General features: G+C 39.6%; 1 protein-coding gene across 4 annotated transcripts in view; it reads right to left on the bottom strand.

The window, feature by feature from the left end:
- st18 (ST18 C2H2C-type zinc finger transcription factor) overlaps positions 1 to 22,419 on the bottom strand; it is a 40,301-nt gene extending 17,882 nt beyond the window's left edge. The window contains exons 1-4 of one of the 4 annotated variants that reach the window (XM_070973275.1): positions 22,275 to 22,419; positions 21,098 to 21,272; positions 2,962 to 3,077; positions 44 to 95 (exon numbers count right to left, since the gene is read on the bottom strand). In XM_070973275.1, coding sequence (XP_070829376.1) covers positions 44 to 95; positions 2,962 to 3,077; positions 21,098 to 21,272; positions 22,275 to 22,328 — 397 coding nt within the window. In that variant the 5' untranslated portion in view covers positions 22,329 to 22,419. Of the gene's footprint in view, positions 1 to 43; positions 96 to 2,961; positions 3,078 to 13,432; positions 13,562 to 21,097; positions 21,273 to 22,274 lie in introns of those variants that run through there. The other 3 variants (XM_070973274.1, XM_070973277.1, XM_070973276.1) reach the window with 3 other exon arrangements.
- Positions 22,420 to 22,936: the final 517 nt, after the last annotated feature.

Genomic DNA, 22,936 nt, shown 5'->3' with positions numbered 1-22,936 from the left:
GTGTGTGCATTGAGTTAAAAGCAAAGTAAAAAGCTGCACTCACCTGTGCTACTGTTACATGTTTTCAGTGTTTGCTCCTCGCCTTCAGAATCCATCTGTAAATAAAACATGTGACGTACACATGAGCCACTAAACAAACAGACTGGATGTATTTTATTATTTTTATTCACAATTTGAAACGGAAAACAGGTTGAAACACTTTATAGATTATTGGTGATTTTTGTCGGTCGACCAGAGCCGGCCAGCCTTAAAATCAATTTGTGTGCACGACAACACCGCAAAGAGCTCCTAAAACATCAGTAATATGCAAACACATAAAGTATAATGTTGGGAAAAAAAGTTTCAAAGGTGAGTAAAAATGTAATGACACTAAATAATGACATCAAAGTACGGACAGCACCTCACTGTGTCTGTTTAGACAAAAATAGTTGCTAAAATCCATCCACTCTCGCTGGCTGTTGCTTGTGGGCCCCAAATAAAACCTATTAAACATAATTATTCCAGGCTGATGGTGGCGTATAGTGGTCACAGGCCAGTGAAATCTGTGAGTCATAGGATATGCTGTTACTTTTCCCTGGTAATGGGAAACATGACTCCTCTCTCTCGTTTGCTGTTGTGATTGAAGGCACTGACCTGTCATACATTTATAATAGGGGAGCAGGTGTGGCAGTGATGGACCTTAATTTCCTTTAATAAACCTTTTATGTGCCACACTCTTAATGCCACACCGGGCCCTCAGAGGTCCTGCTCATAATAGGTTCATTACTTTTGATTACTACAGCCTATTGAGACAAACAACTCCCAAACACTATAGATTACATTCTGTAAAAACGAATGTACCTCATTAGTTTGTAACACTTTCCCACACAGACATGCTTTGACGTTTTGTATAAATTTGTTGTTCTGAAGGCAAAATGTTGCTCCTACATCCTGCAATCTGAGACTGAAACATGGACATTAATCAAAGTTCAAACGATGTTAGCGATGTGCACCAAAATATCACCAATGACTCACACATGTTTATTACCAGGGTGGCTTTTTTTTTTTTAACTTTATTTGGCATTTTAGAAGTGCCCTTCTAATGTAAATGTTTTAAAAACAGTATTTTATCATTAAAATGTTTCACTTTTTTGTACTTTCTTATTTCTCTGCATTAATTAATAATAATATAGAAAGAAAGAAAGAAAGAAAGAAAGAAAGAAAGAAAGAAAGAAAGAAAGAAAGAAAGAAAGAAACTTGGTCCAGTCTGACTGGATGGAACGAGGCTGCTCTGTATCTCTGATCACAGCTCCACATATTTTAGGATAAGCTGTGGATCCAGTTTCACAATATTATATAAGTTGGAGTCTGACAAGCAGATTTCTTTGTTAGCGCTGCTTTTTAAAGTGCCTCACATGTACATTTCTGACTTAATTATGACAAATTTTGACAAAGCAGAGGCTGCCGTATATCTAATTCACATAACAAGAAGTGACAAGTAACAAGACAACAAGGAAGGCCTCCGTAGAAGCTCTGGTGTCATAACAGGTACTCCTGGCATGGCAACAACATGGACAAACATGTGACGTGTTTACAAAAGCCGAACAAATAGATGCATTCAGGGTCAAACAGGACCTTTTATTTGACATTCCCTTCACAATATGGCTGAAAACCTGATATAATGTACCTTTTCATTATTACTGCATGGCTGCTCTTTTGGTCATTGTATCATTTGTTGTTTTATACAGAGTGCTACCTGGTATTGATTAGTGAAAAAGTGCAGTCATAAATGTAATTATATATATATAGTATGCTGTATACACATTTAATAAATGGTTTATAACACAATGTAATGTAGTCCTGAGCAGATGTATGTGTGTTTATTAATGTATTAGTCAATGACAGTAACTCCTATGTGCACCCATAAAACAGCTAATGAATGCAATATAGTAAAGCCAAGACGTAATAATGTGAAATATGTCTTCATAGGAGAAGGTATAATAGTACACAAACACTGTGCATTTATAATCTCTTGTATCTGCTTACTACTACATTATAGTAGTAGTGTAGTATAGTATGTTAGAAACTATTCATTAAATATTTCTTTACTGCTTAGAAATACTAAGTATGGGGCCTTAAAATGAAGTGTTAAGAGTGGAATTTAAAAAATGACACTTTCTTACAAATGGTCTTATTCCAGCATATTAACCCATATAATAACTTCTTGAATAACAGTGCAAATACAGAACAATGCCAGTGTAATGTACTTCCAGACAACGCGTTTCCATCTAAATTCCTTTTTCTTCTACCACGTCGGCCTGCTCTCTGGCATTAGATTTTGCAAAGTTGCCAACGACTCACACAAAATGCTGTAAAGGAACAATATGGGATTGTTGTAGGATCTCTCCTCCAAGCATCAACACACAGAAATAAGGCCACTGAGCACAACGTTGAAGGTTGATAGCTGTGTTTTTTCCACATTTTACTACAGAACACTTTACATCACTGACGAGCATTTTCCAAAGCAGGGGGTCCATCTTAATGTATGTTTTCACTGACATGTTTGAAATTCACATTTAAACGCTTTATGGTGGTTAAAACACTGGTAACGTCTTTCAGACCTCGTATTGGGTCTCTCTAAACTTTCTCTGATGCTTTCAAAGGGAGTTTTATCAGGTACAAAAACAGCTGAGACAACCTGGCAACTAAAGGCAAGCACTACTTTCGAGAAAGCTGACTCAGCAGTGCCTTTTAAAGAGTGTGCTATGTGCCAGCCTCCCACAGATCTGCATAAGTAAAAACCAACCTGAGTTTGCGATCAGTGTGGTCAAAGGAGCAGTGACACTCCACCACTTAGTGTGCTACTTATCCAAAACACTGTTACACAATCATTTATCCCCTGAGACTGTTTGTCCCTAACAAAAGTCAATTTGATTTTGTACGTAGAATTTAAACTCCGTCCGTGCCCTTCACATTATTTACCTTTGATTGTAGTTTTCCAACCGTTCTGGAGGAAAAGATGCCAAATCCACACTGTCCACCCTGGTTGCTGCTTTCACACTTGTTATCTCTCAGGAGGTGATCATGAAATTCATTATCTAGAACAGGAAGAAAAAAAAAACCATCAGACAAACGTATAGAAAAAAATCTGCGGCTTCCTTTTTTAGCACATCTGAAATCAATTATACGTCTCTAAACCATTTTTCTGGAGGTTTTTATCGTTACACTTCCATAGTCTAGAGACATGGATGTGAACCTGCAGTCAGAAAGAGGTGGAAAGAGCATATTAATACCTCACATGGAATAAGGAACACGATGCAAATTGATTGCTTGACAGAGATCAAATTGCTTGCTTCTAATTAATACAAAACATCCAAGAGGGAAAACAAGGATGAACACAATGAGTACATTAAGCCTCTTCACTTCACAGATCTTATTATGGAATTATTTATTTCTGTTAGCTTTGAAAAAAAAAAATACAAAAAAAAACAACATCTTCTTAATTATAGCTCACAGAGCGCTTCCCCAGAAAAACAAAACTGGGGGAAAAAAGATGGGGGGGGGGGTTGAGGGAGGGTTATTCACTCAGTTTCATTAGCATATGAAAAAAAGACTCACTACTATTTGAGCTGGTTCGTCATCTGCTGAATCATATTTATGCACCCCCCCCAACCCAGCACACACACACACCCTCATACACACTCCCCAAGTCCAACACAAATAATGCTCCTCAGAGGACTGTTTCCCTGCGTCTAGGGCAGATTTCTCAGGGGGAAAGGAGGCAGCCTGATGCTTAGGGTCTATGAGATTTTCTATGTGTTAATCTGGCTGCTAGCTGTCCTTGAGCCCAGCCCATTCCCCCCTAACCCCATCTGCTAGCATTCCCACCACAGAGGAGAGAATGGGCTGCGACTGGGGGTAAAAAAAAAAAAAAAGAGAGACCTTCCCAGTCCAGCAATCATGAATAACCATTGCCTCGCACCATTATCAGAAAGGCTGGATCCAAGCTGAGATGGTGGAGAGGAAATATCTGTAAAACACCCCGACGCTCCTGACATTACTCTATCCGCACTCTCGCTATTTTGTTGTAAGTGATGCTATTATGATTATTTTCATATAATGCCTTATTAATACCGTGCAGCTGCTGTGGATATTCATCACTGACCTTGAGTCTTTGTGTCCCCTTGTTCCCAGCTTATCCGTGCACTTGGGACGCTCTCATGTAATTAACAAAGACATTATTGTGATGGAGTAAAAAAAACTCACTGGAACTGTGCTGATACCTCATCTTGGAACCAATAAAGCAGGCCAGAGTAGCAAAGTAAGATTCTGGAGACCATAAAATTAATTACATTATTTACATTTCCTTTAGATACGGGGTACAGGCGAGATGATAGAGGCAAATGAGATTACACAAAATAAGATTTCAAAATGTCAGTGCTGCACACTCAACCAACCAACTGTTATGATTAGATTACACTTTTAATATAATTACGGTCTAAGGCTGTGTGTGGAAACAATGCATACATAAAAAACAGGAGCCGCGTCTTAACTGATTCCCATCCTTTTCTCCACGAGCCTTTTTCTCTTAACCTTTCTTCAACAGTATCATTTTGAATTATAGGGAACGGATGGGTGCTCTGTGCAAGGTCACTGTCTGGTGTGTACTCAACCCCAACCCCCCTGCACCCCCCCACCCCCTTCCTTGTTTTTGTTTCCTCTTCCAGAAGCACACTGAGTGAAGGGTTAAAACTGGAATGGATTTAATTATGGAATGAATGGAATTATAATGCGCCTGCAGCAAGTTTTCCTCCTTATTTATTAAAGCAGCTGATGGGCCAGGTTTGATGAGCCACTTCTGGCATAATTGAGTCATCACACAAAGAGGGTTCCTCGCATTCAGAGTGGTTTTATCAGCAGCAAACAGACCTGATTACTGGCAATTACACTCTGATCTAGGGGAAGGAGAAAAAAAGGGTAAATGTGCGGGGTAACTTCTGTGTTTATAGTTTACCCCGGGAATAATTTTCACATTAATTTCACATGCTAAGTGTTTTCTGTTTATGTATAATAAAGAGAAAACGGCAGGAGATAGCACCTTTTACTTTCATATTTCCTTGTAATGAATGTCTGAAGATATAGTGAACTGATCGCAATTCATATTTACCCTATAGGAGGTTTGAGGTGTGCAGAGAACCAGCGAAACATAAAGCCAGCCTAGCTGAACCAAAAGGTGAGCTGGCAGGAATATACCTGCTCGGAAAGTGCTCACACCTCTTCTGTGGAAAGCAGGTAAAATTGCATATAGGCGACTGCTTTGGCCATTTTTCATTGAGATGCAGATGGGTTCGTGGTGAGTAAATTAAGCTCTGCGCAGAGATTAAAATCAACTTCTGTTCAGAGAGTATTTAGATAAACAACTTTTCTTTTTTTTGTGAGGCGACCAGGGAGCCATCAGACGCCCTGTGCCTAAATACCAGCTGGACATTAGAATAATAGCTGAGATATAGAGTATTTTAGGAGGGGGGAGAGGACAAAAGAGGTCCAGGGTGTCTGATTTATGTCTAAAACTTGGCCTTTTTCTTTACCTCACAATGTTTAATTATTGTTAGCCACGTAGTCAAATTGACAGTTAATCACCAGCTAACTGCACTGGAAAATTTGCTTTGCTTGTAAAAAAAAATGCCATTTTTTTTATTTCAGTTGATACAAGAGAGGTAAGATACAGAACAATGCTTAATAAACATGCTTTAAATATTCAGCTGAGTTTATTTAGTATAATCTGAATTTCAGTGAAAGAAAAATATCGGGCTTTCCTATGTGCTACATGCGCCCTTTCAAATAAAAAAAATGACTGTATCTGAAAGAAAATTATTCTGCCGGCAATTTATGAGCATTCCTCCGCCTGATAGAGGTTTCTGGATTCATGCAGACACAGTAAAAAATCTTGAAGTCAACTGCGATTTCAGATATAACAGCCTCACAGCTACCCTGACGGCCAAGCAAAGTGTTTGTGCCTTTTGCCAAAGAGTACTTTTATAGAGGAGCGTATTGGCATCTTATCACTACTCCAAGACAGAGATGCTTCAATAAAAGAACACAGCTCACAGAATTCTTAACAGACAATTAGGAGCCTGGCTAGCCACTATCGCTTCAATGATTTGTTATGATGGCATAACTACAGGGGAAACTTGTTATTGGACGGAGTTAGCAAGAGTCCCATAAAAGAGTCAGATGGTGACACCTTTGCCGAGGTGATTTATGAATCTTGTAATCGCTTTCCAAAGTCATCCCAAAGCCTTCCCTCTAAATTGAGTTCATCTGGAGCCGGACCACACAGAGGCACCAAGTCCAGATTGTTTCTTCTGACATCAAAGAGCCAATTTCTGTTTTTGACCAAATTTCTGGTGCTTTTAGTTCCCTTATCGTATGAAAGGGGTCTAGATGATATGCTATTTTATTTGTGAATTTCAATCCAATTAAGAACACCAAAATATTGAGACAAATAAAATTAGTATCCTCTTACACTACACTATGAATCAATAGCATAATAAATGGAGTGGCAGACAATTCATCCACTGGCAAGTCTCCAGTCTGCCAAACCACACTCATGTTAGTTTGAATCTTTGAATTCTGTCATGAACATGGTTTTTCAAACCTGTCTAATTTGGGGACAGGTGTTTGGGGAAAAAGAAGTTCCAGCCCTGGTGTAACAATGAGCAGAGTAATCCCGCTCATTGTTCCTGCCCAAGGAGGCCCTTTCATGGAGGAGGTTGCATGAATGCTACCAGGTGGTCTGCAATTTGGAGAAACGTAGTAACCGTTCCAGCTAATCCCCCGACACAAAAGGCAGGTCTCCAGTGCTCCGGGGCTCTCCGGGGCAAAGGGAAAAGTTTACCTCGAACACACAGTGTCTGAAAGGAGTCAGGGACTCGAGCAGTGATTCCTAATCAGATTGCGCTGAAGTGAACAGCTCGCATGGCAGCTGTAGTTTTCCCAGGGTTAATTACCTTTCACTGCTCTCTCTAAATGAGTCAGCTGTTCCTGTCATTAAACAACTCCACTCTATCTCTGCTCCTCTGTCCTCCACACACATGTGCACATGTGCACACGAGTGTGCGCGGTCACACGTGCACGCGCGCACACACACACAAATCCGTACACATATGGAGACCCACCTTTGTTTTTCTTCCAGTATTTTGTGAAGTATTTGGTATGGTGATTGCGCAAAAGGCTATTAAAACATTAATTATTTGAATATTACCGTGACTTTGATCACTTTACTAATCAGTCAGAGGCCATTGAAATGGAGGTTGCTGTCTTTTAATTTATGCCACTGATGTTTATGTAGATAGAAGGCAGTATTCCCAATACACCTCCCCTACCCTGTTGAAGCAAAATAATACCAATCTGTCAAGGTCTTATTCTAAACAGCCCCTTTAGTACTAATTGAGTACATATAGGAAGCAAACATGCTCACATATGCGCACACACAAACACAGGCGTACACAAAAACACGCGGACGCACATACACGCGCGCACACACAAACGCAGAGTCCAGCTCTGATATAGTTGTGCTGTCATCAATTCTGAACAATCTGTCTGCTTACTGGGCTCAGTGGCTTAGGATGTTGGGGGAGTTTTAAGTGATTTTTGCCACTGTATGGTAAAATCCCTTGGCCACCTGGATTACAAACTCTAGTCCTTTAACTCATGCCAGTATAAATCCGTGTTAACTCGGATTTACCTCTGGCATATGAATTCTCAATCTGCGTAAGCTTTGTTTGGAATGAGTCGAACATAAGTATTTCGTGCAGTAAGGATGCCCGATGGCGAATTCACACACTGGGAGATAGTTCAGGACTAAATCAGTTATCAGAAGAAGTAGAAGAGCCTTAAGCAGTGTTTTATTACACTCGAGAGGTGAGGCCCGCGTAGCCGATCACAAGGTGGAAGTGTGCGACGCTGCGCTGTGAAATCCACGTAACCATGGCGACTGATATAAACTCAGGGCTGTACGCCGTGGTCAAGAGTTTAATCAGATGCCTCACACCAAGATTCTGCTTTGCTTATTGTCAGACAAACATTATTTGCTCAGTTGTTCAAACACAAGCCCTGGTCTGCTACCAAAGCGATCATGATAAAATAAAATGTGGCATGAGCAGCCTGGAGGATCTAAATTAAGTATTATCCAATATCCATACAATCTCTCACACATAGATACGCACACACTTCTGGGCGAGCAGAGTTAAGCCAGACTATTTCGTACTTAAAAGGTTAGCAGGGCTGTTTTGTGAGTTTGATCCACGCTTGCCAAATCAGCAGATGGTCCATGAATATGATTATATGCATCAATAAAAGGAGTAATCTTTAACAAAATGTAAATTTGACTTAAGTCCAGGGTTTAATATACGCAATGGACTTTAACCCACTTTCCTGCCTGACAGTGGAGCATGATAAGCTAATACACTTAAATTTTTGTATCACAGCAGTCACTAATGATGCTCCAGTGCTACTATTCAGAGATCAAAAAGAGGAGTCCGAGGGAACGAACAAGGTATCTGCACAGTGTTCAATATGTGAGGAAACAACATCTTTTCACTTTAGAGTGAGTATTATAACTGTTCAGCGATTGATACAAACTGAGCCTGGGTGCTTAGCAATATCCTCTCTTGTGCTTTCATGCTCTATTATACATCTCAGTGATTTTTAGATAAATCCTTGGACAACACTGAGTCAAGCTTTACTCAAGGATCAACAACAATAAACCACCTCTCAGTAACCAGCACCATTGACAAACACAGGCACAAGACACACAAAGATTAAAACGTTCTACTTGAGTGAATAAAAACCGAGTCACAGCTCCGATGCAAATGAGGAGAAAGTGCACTTAAACATAAAGTGCAAGTGCAAGGCAAGTGGCTTCCACGAAGAAAAGTTTCAGCAGCGATTCAGAAGTTACGAAACGTGGTGATCTTAATCTGAGTCACATAAAACAGCATCACTGTTACTGACCCTTCCATGAAGCTACTTATCTGAGGCTGAGGCTGAGGCTTACACAGCACAACACATCCTCACACAGACAAACAGAATCACTTGTCTCCTACATCTAAATGCACTCATGTTAACATGTCCGACAGGGCAGAATCACGAGCTCGACTTACCATGCCCCCTTTAGCCTTTGTTTTGCATCTCATAGTGACGTCGGGGAGGAGACGGAGCAGAAGGATACCGAGGTGGGCTACAGGGTAGTCCAGAGTCTCGCTGCTGAGAGAGTGTGTTTGGTTGGTGTGTCTGTGTCTGTGTCTGTGCGTGTGTGTGTGTGTGCAGGGACACTGTGATATTCACCCGAAACGCTAAGCTTTTTTTTTTTTTTTTTTTTTTTTTTTTGTAGCCTTTGTGTCATTCACTTAACAACCAATCTCATTAGCTGCTGGGCTACAATGGGCTGAATTATTTTCTGTGTAAATACAACACATGGTGATCCTCAATGTAAGACCTCTGAAGGTCTTTTTAATCACATAAAAGATAGATTCACCCCAGGAAAAAAAAAAAAAAAAAATCAATGATTACTGGAAAGAACAGCCTGCTACTAAAAATAATTGAATAAGACAGTCATTTAGAGTGATTTCAATTGAGAAATGAGATTTATATTCCTCAGGGTCTATAGTGAGGAGAATGTAAATGTATAATTATGTGACTGTAATTACTATAACATGGTGATATGTAGAGTTGACTTGATAATTATACTTGGAGCACAAATGCAAATAAGAGATGGATTGATGTTTAGAAGTTTCAAAAAATCTTAAAGGATTTTAGAGGTAAATTATGTGATCATAGGTAATAAACACACATAAAGAGCCGTCTGTTTGAGAATCGTGTGCATGTTTAGTCTTTATAAGCATATCTCTTGCTGCAGTGCTTGCTGGTGCAGAACCAGGAGTCCATGTAAAATGTAACTATTGAAAGTACTTGAAGTCATGACAGCTGTCTATAAGCATCAGGGACATGTCTATTGGCCAACTTGACCCTTGTTAGAAAACAAAACAAATACAAAAAGAGAATACTGCAGCCTGGGACTGCCGAGCCGGGTCACTGGAGATTTTCCAGACAAACGCCGCACAGGGGAGGGGAGGGGAGGAAGAATAAAAAGGACAGGCTCAGAATCTCATTTTAACAGACCGCACACAATCTGGGCTCCCACAGAACTATCTCTGCCTGACCGCTTTCTATTTATCCCTTATCAGTGTTTACCAACCGCTAGTTTTCTTTCATTCACACTGTGAGGCAGTTCTCTTACTATCAGTCAACAGCTGACACCGTGGAACAGCCTCAAAGGCAAGAGGAAGGGATCAAAACTAAACCAAAGCTGTTTAAACAATACAACAGAGGAAATAAATTCATAAATCCTAATTCTTCCCAACCCACAAGGGTATAAGCAGATCCTTTATAGTTAGGCCAACAAACAAAACCACAGCCAATGAGGTACATTACAATCAAGGTAAATTCTGAAATATATTTTTTAAAAAAGAGAGAGAGGCAGAAAAAATCCCATGTAATATTAATTGGGAACATTTCATAGTCTTGCCCTGTCAAGCAAATATTCACTAAAAGGGTTTTTCTGTTGTGTTTTATTATCTTTTCAGAAAAAAAAAATCCCACCTAATTCAACCTTGTTAACATTTTTAGATCGTTTTGCTTTAAAGCACATCCAAGCCAGAAACCATGACTGCCATCATACACACCTACCATTTTAACAAGATTTGCGAAATGTTGTAATGATCGTTAAATGCTCAGTTAGTTTTAGAAAGTCTGCTTAGGATCAGTTCACTTCAAAGCAGAAAAAAAATATTCATATTATACTGTAATTTATATAATGAGGATTAGCATTATCTAGAATTCTACTGCCTTGATTATATATTATAATATTTAAGTTACTATGAGCTGAACTCTAATTTATGCAATATTACTAATAATATTTCAAGAGTGATACACTACTATTGTGACAAATTCATGAAAATATATGGATCATGTATTTACACAAGACCCATTTTACACAATATTAGAGGCCACATGGAAAGACTATTTAAAATATAACATGTCTCACAACTAAAGGGGAAAATAAATTTGAAAGGTATGTATCACACTGTTCCTTTACATTTTTTCCAGTTGGACACACAGCACTGTTTTTTCTGTAATACTGCTCAAAAGTTAAGTAATTAATTACATTTATCCTTTCACCAGCTGCTCACCAGCAGATGGATCATTTCTGAGACCTTGTTGAATTAAATCCACATCATTCATTTTCCTGGATTAACTAACTGAAGTTTGAGCAGGGTAAAAAACAGGTAACATAATATTGTCACTCACACGTATGCTGAGCTTTTTTTCCTGCGATTTTGTCCTTTACATTGTGTGCACCCGACGGCGTTTGACTTCTGATTAAAACAAGCAATTAGAAATCAAAAGATCCCAAAGCCTGGGTAACTTTATATTTTTATTTCTGCTGGAAGTAGACCAAAACATTTTTTTTTTTCCATCACAGAAGTTTCATGTGTATTGCAGCTCTGACAATAAGTTTGTGAATGCAGTTTTGTTGGGCAGCAGGTACCACGGACAGTTCCTGTAGGCGACAGAGGTTACATTTATGTGTTGTGTAGCAACTAACGTCCTGCTTTGAAGTGGAGGGTGGGAGCAGAGAGGAATAATGGCTCTTACTTATCACTGCCTTACCACACATCCCTCCTATAGCCTGGGCTGCTTTTGTAATTAAAACAAAGAGGAGAGGTGTAACTTTATAGCCTGGCTTACAGGTCCTGTCTTCATATGTTATCGCCTTTGGATAACTTACCCAACTTTTCAAAGGATTATCGAGATGTGACGCTGTTACACAATGCTGTGTTATCTAATGTCTTTTGTTGCTCTTTTCTTGTTTGTTGAGAGATGCGAGCTGGCTGAAATAAGCTGATGGAGTTGTGATTAAATGGAGGCTAACAGGCAGACTGACAACCGGCAGTTCGATTTATTTCACCACTGAAAATTTTCCACTGAAATTCTCCAAACCTAAAAATGATTTAACACCTCTGTCACAGAGAATAACGTCTCGGATAGACATATCGATAGATACGACTGGCAGATATAGCAGATGCTTTTGGTTTACACGAACATTTTTGACTCCAGGCTAAAACCTTTATTTCCTGTAGTTTGAAAGTAATGAACAAAATCACGCTGAAGTTGCGATAATGCCAGGAGGACTATAAGTTCACTCACTAACGCAGGCCTAAACCCTGCTGACATTTAAAAAATATATCCTGCTTTTGTTTAAAAGCGATCAACTTAAAGTTGGGTCATCAAGCAGATTCTGAGCCATTAGTGTGCCGCAAGTTAGTAAATGATGAACTTTTCTAACCAGCATCCATCCTCCTAAATCAATAGTTGCTCTGGAGACTGTCGAGTGCTTTGGCCCCTCTGAATTTGTTCAAAGCTAAGGCTTGCCCACATATTACACAAAAGTTCACTTGTAGCTCGTGTTACTACCACAATAATTCAGCATTAGCATATAGTTTTCAAACTTTGCCACAGTTACAATGCAAATAATTACAAATATTCAGAACACGGTGTAATTCTTTGGCCATGCTGAATTTGTTTATATCTAAAACGTGCCCACAAAGAATAAAAGAAAAGCTGATTTGAAGGCAATTTCACTGTCACACTACATACAACGCTAGCATATAGTTTTCAAACTTTCAAAGCAGAATGACATAAAGCCAGAGCAGGATGCAATAAAATACTTCACTGACTGTTCAAATATGTTATTGGAACACAGAGTCAATGTTTAAGTGCATTAGGCTCAGTGGTCTTGTATGTACAGCTGTCACTGTCAAAGCCACAGGCAACCTGACAATGCTTTGTCTCTGCGCACAATACGAACATGTGCTCTTCTAAGACAAGCTTATACTCCACACAAATGCTGTGAATTAAATCTAGATAGACAGTATCTCGTGCTATCTGGATGATCAAAAATAGGTCATGCATCTCAAAAAACAGTTTGAGCCATTTAATCTCCTCTCAAACTGTCTGAAACCTGGACAGAAGCTACGCTCGCTTTCCAGCAAAGATTTTAAGAACACTGATTTGTATCAAGCAAACAATGTTCAGCACCACAGTAATATTCTCCAAATGCTCCCTGACACAGTTCAGAACAATTGCCAGCATAATACTGTTTCGTATAATCTCGTAAAATCCACAGAACACAAGTTTAGCTGCTGAGTAAATCTCTGTAAATCTAAGTAAGTTTCTAGCACTTACATTGCAGCTCCTGCTTTGGATTTCACATGACAGCATCTAACAGCATGAGCTAAAAGGCTTGTCGTTCATGCGATACAGAGCATCAGTGATGATAAATGCTGACCAAACTGACAGTATATTAAATAAAAAGAACTTTGACACCAACCTAGTGCTGTGATCCAAAAAGTTTGATTTTCTCCCAGTCTCTTGATAGCTGAGCTGGTGCTGTGGCTTTGAAAGGTAGTCCCCAGGAATATGACATACTGTGCCTTTGACAGCCTCGAGATAAGCACCTGCGTTCGGGTCCCTTTTTACGTCACACCTCCCCATTCACAGCCCTTCAACATGATGCACATTTGCACATCAACAGCCACCAACCCCCCTCCTCGCTCTACTCCCACATCCGCAAAACACACAAACAGGCACACAAGAAGGCAGATGCGCGCACTTGCCTCTACTCATGCGCGCGTACACTCGCACGGACACATGCACAGACACCACAGATTTGTGTGCGCTCAGTGAAAATGCAACATACATGCAGGCGATCACACACATGTACACACATATGCACTCACTGGTGATTTACTCCTTTGTTTTGTTTTTTTTACCTCCTCCGTCCAGCCTTATTTCATGTATCGATCCTTATTCTATGTGGTTAGAATAAAAAACAAAAAAAACTTTCATTTGCTTTGTCATAAGACCGGGGCATATGCCCTCCCAAGCTCCTCATACATCACTCATCATGCAAATGAGAGGGAATGTCACTCCTCGGCAGCAGATGGCCAGGGATGATAACAATGGCTCAACAGACCAGTTTCAATGTCTGCGACTTTATCGCTACGGCAACAACAAAAATAGATGATATGAAATCCTTGTCTGTTAATTTGATTTCCCCCCTTTTTTATGCTTGTACCTGTCAGTCTGTTTCATTTCTCCGGGACCATTTGAATGTAAAAGCTTTGTCCGAGGTTTTCCGTCACAAGAAGTCTGGCTATCAGTAAAAGGCAGAGACCTGGAAATGATTTTTGGTGACTACGGAAGGCTGCTGCCTCGCAGTTATTCAAGTAATTAGGTGTAATTCCTCCCTGTAGGCCATGTTAGCCTCCTGAGTTAGCTCAAGCGTTCGACAGGCCTGGATAGAGACAGGGAAGAATAAAAGAAGAAAGGGGCCCCGAGAAATCACAAATGCAGCTTTTCAACCGCCCCCCCAGCCAAAGTGATGTCACCCTGCGTCCTGCTGACTCCTGTTCATACAAGCCCCTATAGCAGAGAGTAAACAGTGGAAGCGTTTAGCAAACAGGGCCAGATTACAATGACAAAGGCAACCACACTTCTGGGTGGAGCCTGGGGCGAGGGGGGCAAAAGAGGGGGGTGGGATGGTGTGGCTCAGGATTTAAAATAAGTGATACCCATGAGGGCCAACCACCCCCCCAAGATCCAAGCGTAGCCCTTCCCCAGCTGATGGTAGGGGCCACCCAAACATGCTTATCTGTCGGTGATGCCCCCCCCCCAGTCCCCGGGGACTGACGTGTGAACACAATATGTAATAATAATGTATTTTCAGTTCTTCTTTCTGTGATTTGTGCATTTGGTTATGCAAGGCTGGGGACTTGAGGACGGAGAATATCATTACTTAAGGTTTGGCAGTTGATCATCACCTTGTTTAATGCCTCATTTGAAAGTCTAATTTCTAACTGTCTTCAAGAGCCAATTCATGGTACACTGTGAGAGAGACATACAAAGAGAGCAGACCTGCTCTGTTTTGCCCTCTTTTCAGTATTTGCGCCTGATAATCATACAAACATATGAAAGTAAAGAATCATCTATCCGAGCATCTTATCGAATAACATGTTCTTTGTCTGCTGATGCAGACAATCTCACTGTGGGGACACAACAAGCTTGTTCTAGGGATGATTATTTCATGTCCTGAGCTCGACAACAGAGGAATACACAGAAAGAATCAAGTCATGTGAAGTAATCTTGACAAATGATGAGAGAGCCACATATTGAAGACTACACAGCAACGCCATTACAAAATCTAACATTTTCTTTTGGCCCTAACATCTGTTCAAATCTGTTTAAAAAAAAAAAGAGAGAGACCTCATTCAGAGCAGGCATAGACCATAAACTAGTGTTTTGTCAAGCTATTTCATCAACTGAAAATGTGGGCATAACTGGAGAGAGCTGATGGAGAAATGAAAGAGGAGTGGGTTGGACAAAATTACATGTCAAACAAGGGTTCACATTTAAAAAGTCCTGCTCATATTTGTAGAAAGTGTTTGATTGCATTTAGAAGGGTATTACAATGGGTCACATCTGTGTCTAAAAGCTTTTCGCATTCTGCTGCAAATTATGTAAGCAAAGTGAAGGGTCACAGCACCCTGTTGTTTTGAGCACTATACCTTCCTCCTGTGAAACCTACACAAATATGTTTAACTGAATTCTTCTAATGCACTGCAGGATCAAAATGTCAGCAGTATAACTTCAACAAACCCCCTCACTCAACACCCCACCCCGTAATTTCAACAAAGCAACGCGACTAATTTCGCATGGCAGCCCGTGCACCCAAACAACAATGCATATTCACACTGTGCCATTGAATATGATAGACGTGTAAAAATCTATATTAAACTGTGGTTAATTTCAGCTATAACGCTTTAAGATTGGTCTAAAATGACACAAATGCTTCTTCTTGGTGGTACTGAACCCTCATTGTGCAACCACTTGATGCCGCTTGTTCATCACAGAAAGTCACATAAAAGGACTGAATTAAAATTTTAAAAAAATATTTGCATATGCAAATACAAGGAACCAAACATAAGTACATGTTGTTGATATGGCTCCAGGATGTAGAACTATCTTTATGTTAATGTCAGCAGACAGGGGATATTCTTTTGAAAATACAGTACATTTTTCATGGGGATCATTATCTACACTGCATGTCACTGTGTCTCAGTTAAAAGAAATGATTAGATTACTTCCCAGCAATCCCCTTTGGGGCGATTTGTGTGTGTGACCGTGGGCAACCTTACAATATGTTTATTCAGTGTCCTTTGAAGGCACTTCAATAACAATTCAAATGTTTTATGGACAAATATAGGATGGTTTTTTATATATATATCTGGTTTAAACTGAAGCCTTTGGATCCCGGCTTCTGTTATATTTGAGTCGCTCAAAATCGCTAAATCTTCCATTCACAGGGTAAAGCTGCCAAAAATGGCGTTTTACTAGATATAACAGGTGACCAAAGCTGGACTTGAGTGTTGTAGGAATCACAGCTGAGGCTATATGTTGGGTTTATAGAAATAAGTCTACTTGCAATTCCTAAAACCACATAGTTCCACAACTACTGTTTATTAAAATGGATGCCTTTCATGATTATATACATAAATTATTTACCTTATCAGTACCAGTGGAAAGCATATGATTTTGAATAAAGGGTCAAAGATCCATTTTTACAAGATGTTACAGGTGACCAAACATTTGTGGTGTAAGAATCACAATGAAGGCTGGTAATTCCTAAAACGATTGAATTATCCATATAGCTGCATGTTTAAATCATCCATCTCACCAGTAACAAGTAAAAGCATCGGCCACCAGTGGTTATTACTGGTTCCTTACATTCACTGCCCTCAAATGAGAGCACATGATTGCTTACATCTAAGAAATCAATGCATGGCTGGTCAGTCGATGTCTGGCTTTTGTAGTTCACAGGCCGTGCACTCATTGTGTTGTGTCATTGAGAGGTTAGGTCCAGATCTGGGCGTCTCTGGGGGTCCCTACCCATCTTTTTTTACTCAGGCGGGCAGACAATGAAGCAGACACGCCTATAAATTGCCAGATAGGGGCTTGGATGTTCAGCCAAAAACGAGCATCTAAACAATGGTAACAGGTGTGTATAATGTGCGCTTTGATAATGACCTTGCTGGCCGTAATAGTATGTCTAGACACAACTAACAAGAGGCATTTCTGTCTGGTCTCAGAAGTCCTGTGGGGGCTCAATTGCAAGATCCTAAGGAGCAGATACTGGTTGGTTGTTAGTCATTAAAAACTAAAAGAAAAACATGTTAAATAGCATAGCGTACAGAAAAAAAATGCTCTACTGTGATACTGGCTGCATGAGAAGCATCAGAAAAGTTAAGTCTGCCACTCAACAGCGTTTTTTTTTCTGTCTTTAAAATATTTGTAGGGTAGTTTGCATAATAAGCTAAAATCATCTTGAGTATTCAGAGATATGCACTTGAATGAATAGAAAAAACTCCATTAATGTGGATGGCTTGCAATTTTTGATTGCGCCAGATACAGGAAGCTTGCTGACATGAACTAAAATGCAAATGCCCTTTGAGCAAAACAAAGAAATTGATTATGAAGTAAGTTTCTCCAGCACAAGTAGCTGCCTTTGAGTGATTAATGGGGGTGGGTCATTGATTTCCTTTTGTTTAGATCTTGGTTAACTTTCTGGAGACACAATTATGATTTGTTTCCAAACAATAAATCCAATCTAGCTTGAGCAAATTAAATTTCCCTATGGCCTCTTCTGCGTCATTTTACATCTGAAACGGATTGTTATCAAAAGGCATTGCATGTAAATGTATCCTTTTTGTGTTTATATTTGTTACATTTCTGATTAGATATTGTTTTTGTCAGTATGTTGGAAGGTGAGCACCTCCTAAGATTAGAAAGAGCTGCTTACAGAGATCTGCATGACTTGTCAGCCACGGTGCCAAGGGTTAATCTTCCAATTCTCACTTAAATAGCTGTATGTCACACACATCAACATTTCTGATGAGGCATATATCTACAGTACACGTGAAACACTGTCACTACTAATACTATGTAGTCTGAAACATGCCAAAATATGGAGTATTTGTTGAATGAGCACACATTGTCTATCTCTACATTAGCCTTGCTAAAGGTTGGTGAAATGTTTGTGAGTTATCAAAGCACAATGTACTTTATATTTCAGTATATTTGCAAGTCAAATTGCGGTGTTACAGACTACTTTATTGTGAGGCTTTTGCCATATTCTTCAGCTTTACAACTTTGAAAACTTCCACAGATCCAGACATTTATACTTCCTGATTTCTCGCATCATCTCTCCAAGATAGTGATAATACGATTTCTGTGTTTTTCGCTGTTGAGAAACAAACTGGATTATGAACAGATCACTACATAAACAGCTTTCTAAAAGGAGGCAGCTATTTTAAAAAAGGCTGAAGAAATGCAAAGAGGGATTTAAATTTTAATTTGAATTTATTCCAGCAAGTGAAAGGTTCTTTTGAGAGGGGATTTCGGCAAAGATGATGGTATTTAAAAGTGATAAACAAGCATCTAAACCTCCAGTGGAAAACAGTCATTTTGCTTCTTTCTAGTGTAGGGGAGGAATTGGGTTTGCTATGGTCACATCCAAAAAATAAGAATAAGTAATAGTAGTAATTAAAATGTAAATAAGCGAGATCCATGGAGATATTTCAACTGATTTCTGTCATAAATTGTGTAATTAACATTTTGTCTTGACACACCTTGTGACTCTGGATGTATAGCTATATGTCCTCAGGTGCAAATTCATGTTCTCTGTGTACTTGGCATCACGTACTTTATACTGTACATGGATGCTTTAAAAAAAAAATCTTTCACACTTATCACATGCAATTTAAATCTTGTGCCTCGACACTGGAGAGGAACATCAGGCTAAGTTCAAAATTAAATGCCTTACAAATTAAGACTTGTGTTAATTAAGGACTGTAGTTGTGCAGGTTGAGACAGTATCAGGAAACATGTGGTGAATTTTTGGACGAGTGATCCACTCTGGGCAGTCACATGTTCCATTTATGTGACAAAGGATGACTAACCAAGGCTGTCATCTATTATATTCATAATATATGGATTATAATGATGTGACTGGATTTCAAATGTTTCTATTCTCTTCTGGATGACCACTAAACTTAAGCAGAGAAACCTATGCCACACAAGAAAGACAAAGAGTTACATCATTTTGTTGAACAGTTAATCCGATCATGGACAGTGTTTGTGCATTTGCTATCTTCGGAAAATGCCAGCAAAGGCGCTAAGTAAACCTATTTTACAAGACTCCCTCACAAGGATACAGTGCCAGTATCGGGATAAAATTTCACACAGCGGCATGGCTCAGTCACATAACCTAAGCAGGCTTAGGAAAATGGAACACTACAAAGTATTGCACTTTCTTTCTGTATGTGTGTTGCAGCATACAAAATGCTCGGATGACTGATGTGAGTTTTAGCATGAAAGCCAAAGTGAACTAATGGCTGAATAGCATGTAGATACTGTTGTTAATGCTCTGAGTTGTTTAAAATGGTAGATTATGGAAGTGTGCACCTGGCATTCTGCAGGCTAGCCTGGCAACACTCCTCCCTTATAATTATAATGAACACACAGTAATTCAGGGTTGAGGCTGAAATACGAATGATGTCCTCTGAGACAGCTTGTTTTAATGGGTATGCAGAAGAGTTCCTAGAAGTGCAGATGGCAGATGCAATGCCTTTTAAGCTATTTACAGATTGTACACTACAAGGTATGGAAAGACCCATAGTGTGAGGCCATATTGTTCTACTGTGCTCCTGTACTAGACATTAGGTTCACTCGTGAACCACTAATGAACTCTTAAGATATATTCTAGAGTATGTTTATTGCAATATTGATAGCCTATTATACTAACAAGTTAGAAAGCATAATAGAGAAGAGAGATCGGGTAAGGACTGCATGGACTGTTTGTTTCATCTAAATACCCCACTGTTCTTACTTTGTCCACATAGGGGTGCATTTGCTCAGAACTCGGGCCCTCATGTAGTCTTTCATTACAGAGCATCAGAAGCCTAATTTTAGCTTTTTGGAAGGATAAAAATCTATAAGATACTGCCGTCCACATTTAACACTGTATAGAACTGAATAGGTTGCAAATAAGATAAGAGCCACATGCCACATGAAATAAAATTATTATAAAGGACAGCCATATGTCCCTTTTGTTAGATCATTTTGCTTTGTTACATACCGATCTCCACATAAACAATGCACAACCAGAACTGCCTCCCTCAGGAATTCAAAGTGATGTCAATGTACATGCCTTAAATGCAACATGCATGTCTCATAATTATAGTTTAAACACAAATAATGACAATATCTCACTCATGATTTTAGAAACTAAATTCGTACCTGCTTGCACTGAAAATATTCCCCCAGTGTACACTCTTTCTTTACATACAGTATAGCTAATATATCTCTACCCCTGGCACAGACCCAAGCCCATATAAAAGAGTGTGGCACCTTTGAATCAGCCCACTACTGTGATACAAGAGCAGGTATTGAAACAACAAAAATGTTAACTCCAAGAAAAAGTTTTGCCGCATTAAAGTCACATAGGAGCCACATTAGCATGTGAAAAGAATAAACAGAGGCATTCTCAGTTACACACTCCACCTGGCTGCTAACCAACGTCCTTGTCAGAAGTCCACCCACCGCACTGGCTAACACTGAAAGACCTCCTGGGGACCGCAGTGACCATTCACTCGGTTCTCTCTTTTTCCCATGCACCTGTGACTGTTTTTGTGTTTGCTATTTTTTGCTTTGTCTTTTTCTGGCAACACTGTATCATCGGAGACACACTTTCCCTCAAAAGGAATTCTCCTGCCCAACAATGTGGTTTGTTTGTTCACCGGATATGGCAGGCCAGAGAGTCAAATGAAAAAAAAAAAAAAAAGTCACCACAGTAATAATTAACATTGCCACAAGAAAAATAAGCTGAAAGACACAGCAGTATGAATGGACTTGAAATAAGAAAATAAGGTACTTTTACCAACTGGTTTCTTGCCGAGTTGGGGGGCTTCACAGGTGCAGTTGGAAAGACTGTCCTCCTTACTCTCCTCGGACGGCTCATCCGGCTTCTCCATGGTCCTGGACCTTAGAGAGCTGCTTTTCCATTTTCCAAAGGACTTTGCCACAATCGCTTTGTCCGCTCCTTTCATTGTTTTCTGTAAAACACATTTACAGCATGACTTCCCAGGTTTATCCCTCTTGTGAGCCATCTGCCCCCTTTTTTGGCTCTCAATAAACCTGGGCTCATCTTTCCCAAACCCAAAGTAAGGGAGAATTAGGGCATTGTGTGCATATGCATTCTCTTAAGCATTCCAGAAAATTTCCTGATTGCCCTGGCATCTTTTTTAGAGAGCGCTTGGACATTGTTTTTCTCCTGACATTTTGCAGTCCTGTGTGGAGAGAGTGGTACTGATTGAAACAGTATAAAACAATACTTTGCAAAGTACCCACACACTAAACAGTAGATGGGACCTGAAAAAAACAAACATGTTTTCATATTTAATCCAACTTAAAGGAAATAAAAATAGCACATTATGCCCTAATTGAGTGCTGTACAGTCCGCAAATACTATTACAAGGCCGATCAGGATTAGCAGTGGAACATACCTAGTTATCTATTTCTGAGTGCCAAGACTGCTAGCAGTGGGCAACTAAATTTCAAAAGCTGGCAAATCCAGTTGTCTCCTAAATACAGAAAGTACTTAAATCCAGAGCTAACAGAAGAAAAAGACGGATAAAGGGTGCTCTGCATATCACCGAAAAGCTTGTGCACTTTTCAGAATCACTGGCTAGGTTAAACAAATATGCTAAGTAGAGATCAAAACAATCCTTTGATCTGCAGCCTAGTTTCCAGAGGAATGGCTTGGCTGTTGTTGTAAATAACTTGTATAAATCTATATACCATTTGCCTTCAGGTAATATCAAAAGTGCCAGGGATTCACAGGCAAATACCTTGTGGTTAGGAAATAGATCAGATAAAAGCATATAAATATTTCAGTAACACTGCACTCTGTCATTTTGTGTATTACAGCAGAGGTTTTAACCCCATATGATCATTTCACTTGTTTAGTTCTACAGCAGAAACATGAATGAGTAATATTTGCAAGCAAAATTACATTCTACCTCTTTCTATTTTGTAGATGGGAAAAAGGTTCCTACCTCCAGCATGCCATTCAGGTCAAACACAGTGTAAAACATTGTGTTAAACTTCATACAAAAGAGGCTTGAAGAATCAGAATGCAGAAGCTATGCAACTTGCTGACTAACTTTGCCCTCTGTTTTGATCGAGCACACAAAGAAAAACGCTGTCCATTCAAAACAGACAGCATAACTCTTTTCAGAGAGGGGGGACCGTGAACAAACGAGGCCATGTCCTGAGCTGCAGTCAGTTTCCCGTCAGGCCTGCACAGTGCACGGTGAGGGCCGCAGGGACTGGGACCGGCTGACACCACACTCACGGGCAACAGAACAACTTTTGTGCACACTTTCCTCCTCTGGAGTTTTTTTTTTTTCTTTCTACCCAAATTGGACAAGTGTGCTTTTTGATTTGTAGCTTGCTTTTCCTCATAGTACAGTCATAGCACATAAACATGTTCGCAAATACTTTCTGTAAAGGAGTTCAATAGCAACATAATACTCTTAAACCCGTAGCAGATTATTATCCTAATAAAACATAGCAAACAGCAAACAAAACAATTTAAATTAGTAGCTTGTGTTGACAAGATTTTGACACAACACTCAACATTTAACTTGTTATTCCAGAACCTAGTACTACAAATGAAGCACAATTAAAAAACATATTTACCTTTGGCAAAAACATA

This window comes from Chaetodon trifascialis, chromosome 11, assembly GCF_039877785.1.
Source record: "Chaetodon trifascialis isolate fChaTrf1 chromosome 11, fChaTrf1.hap1, whole genome shotgun sequence".
NCBI classification, from domain to species: Eukaryota; Metazoa; Chordata; class Actinopteri; order Chaetodontiformes; family Chaetodontidae; genus Chaetodon; species Chaetodon trifascialis.
This window is presented reverse-complemented; position numbering and strand designations above follow the sequence as displayed.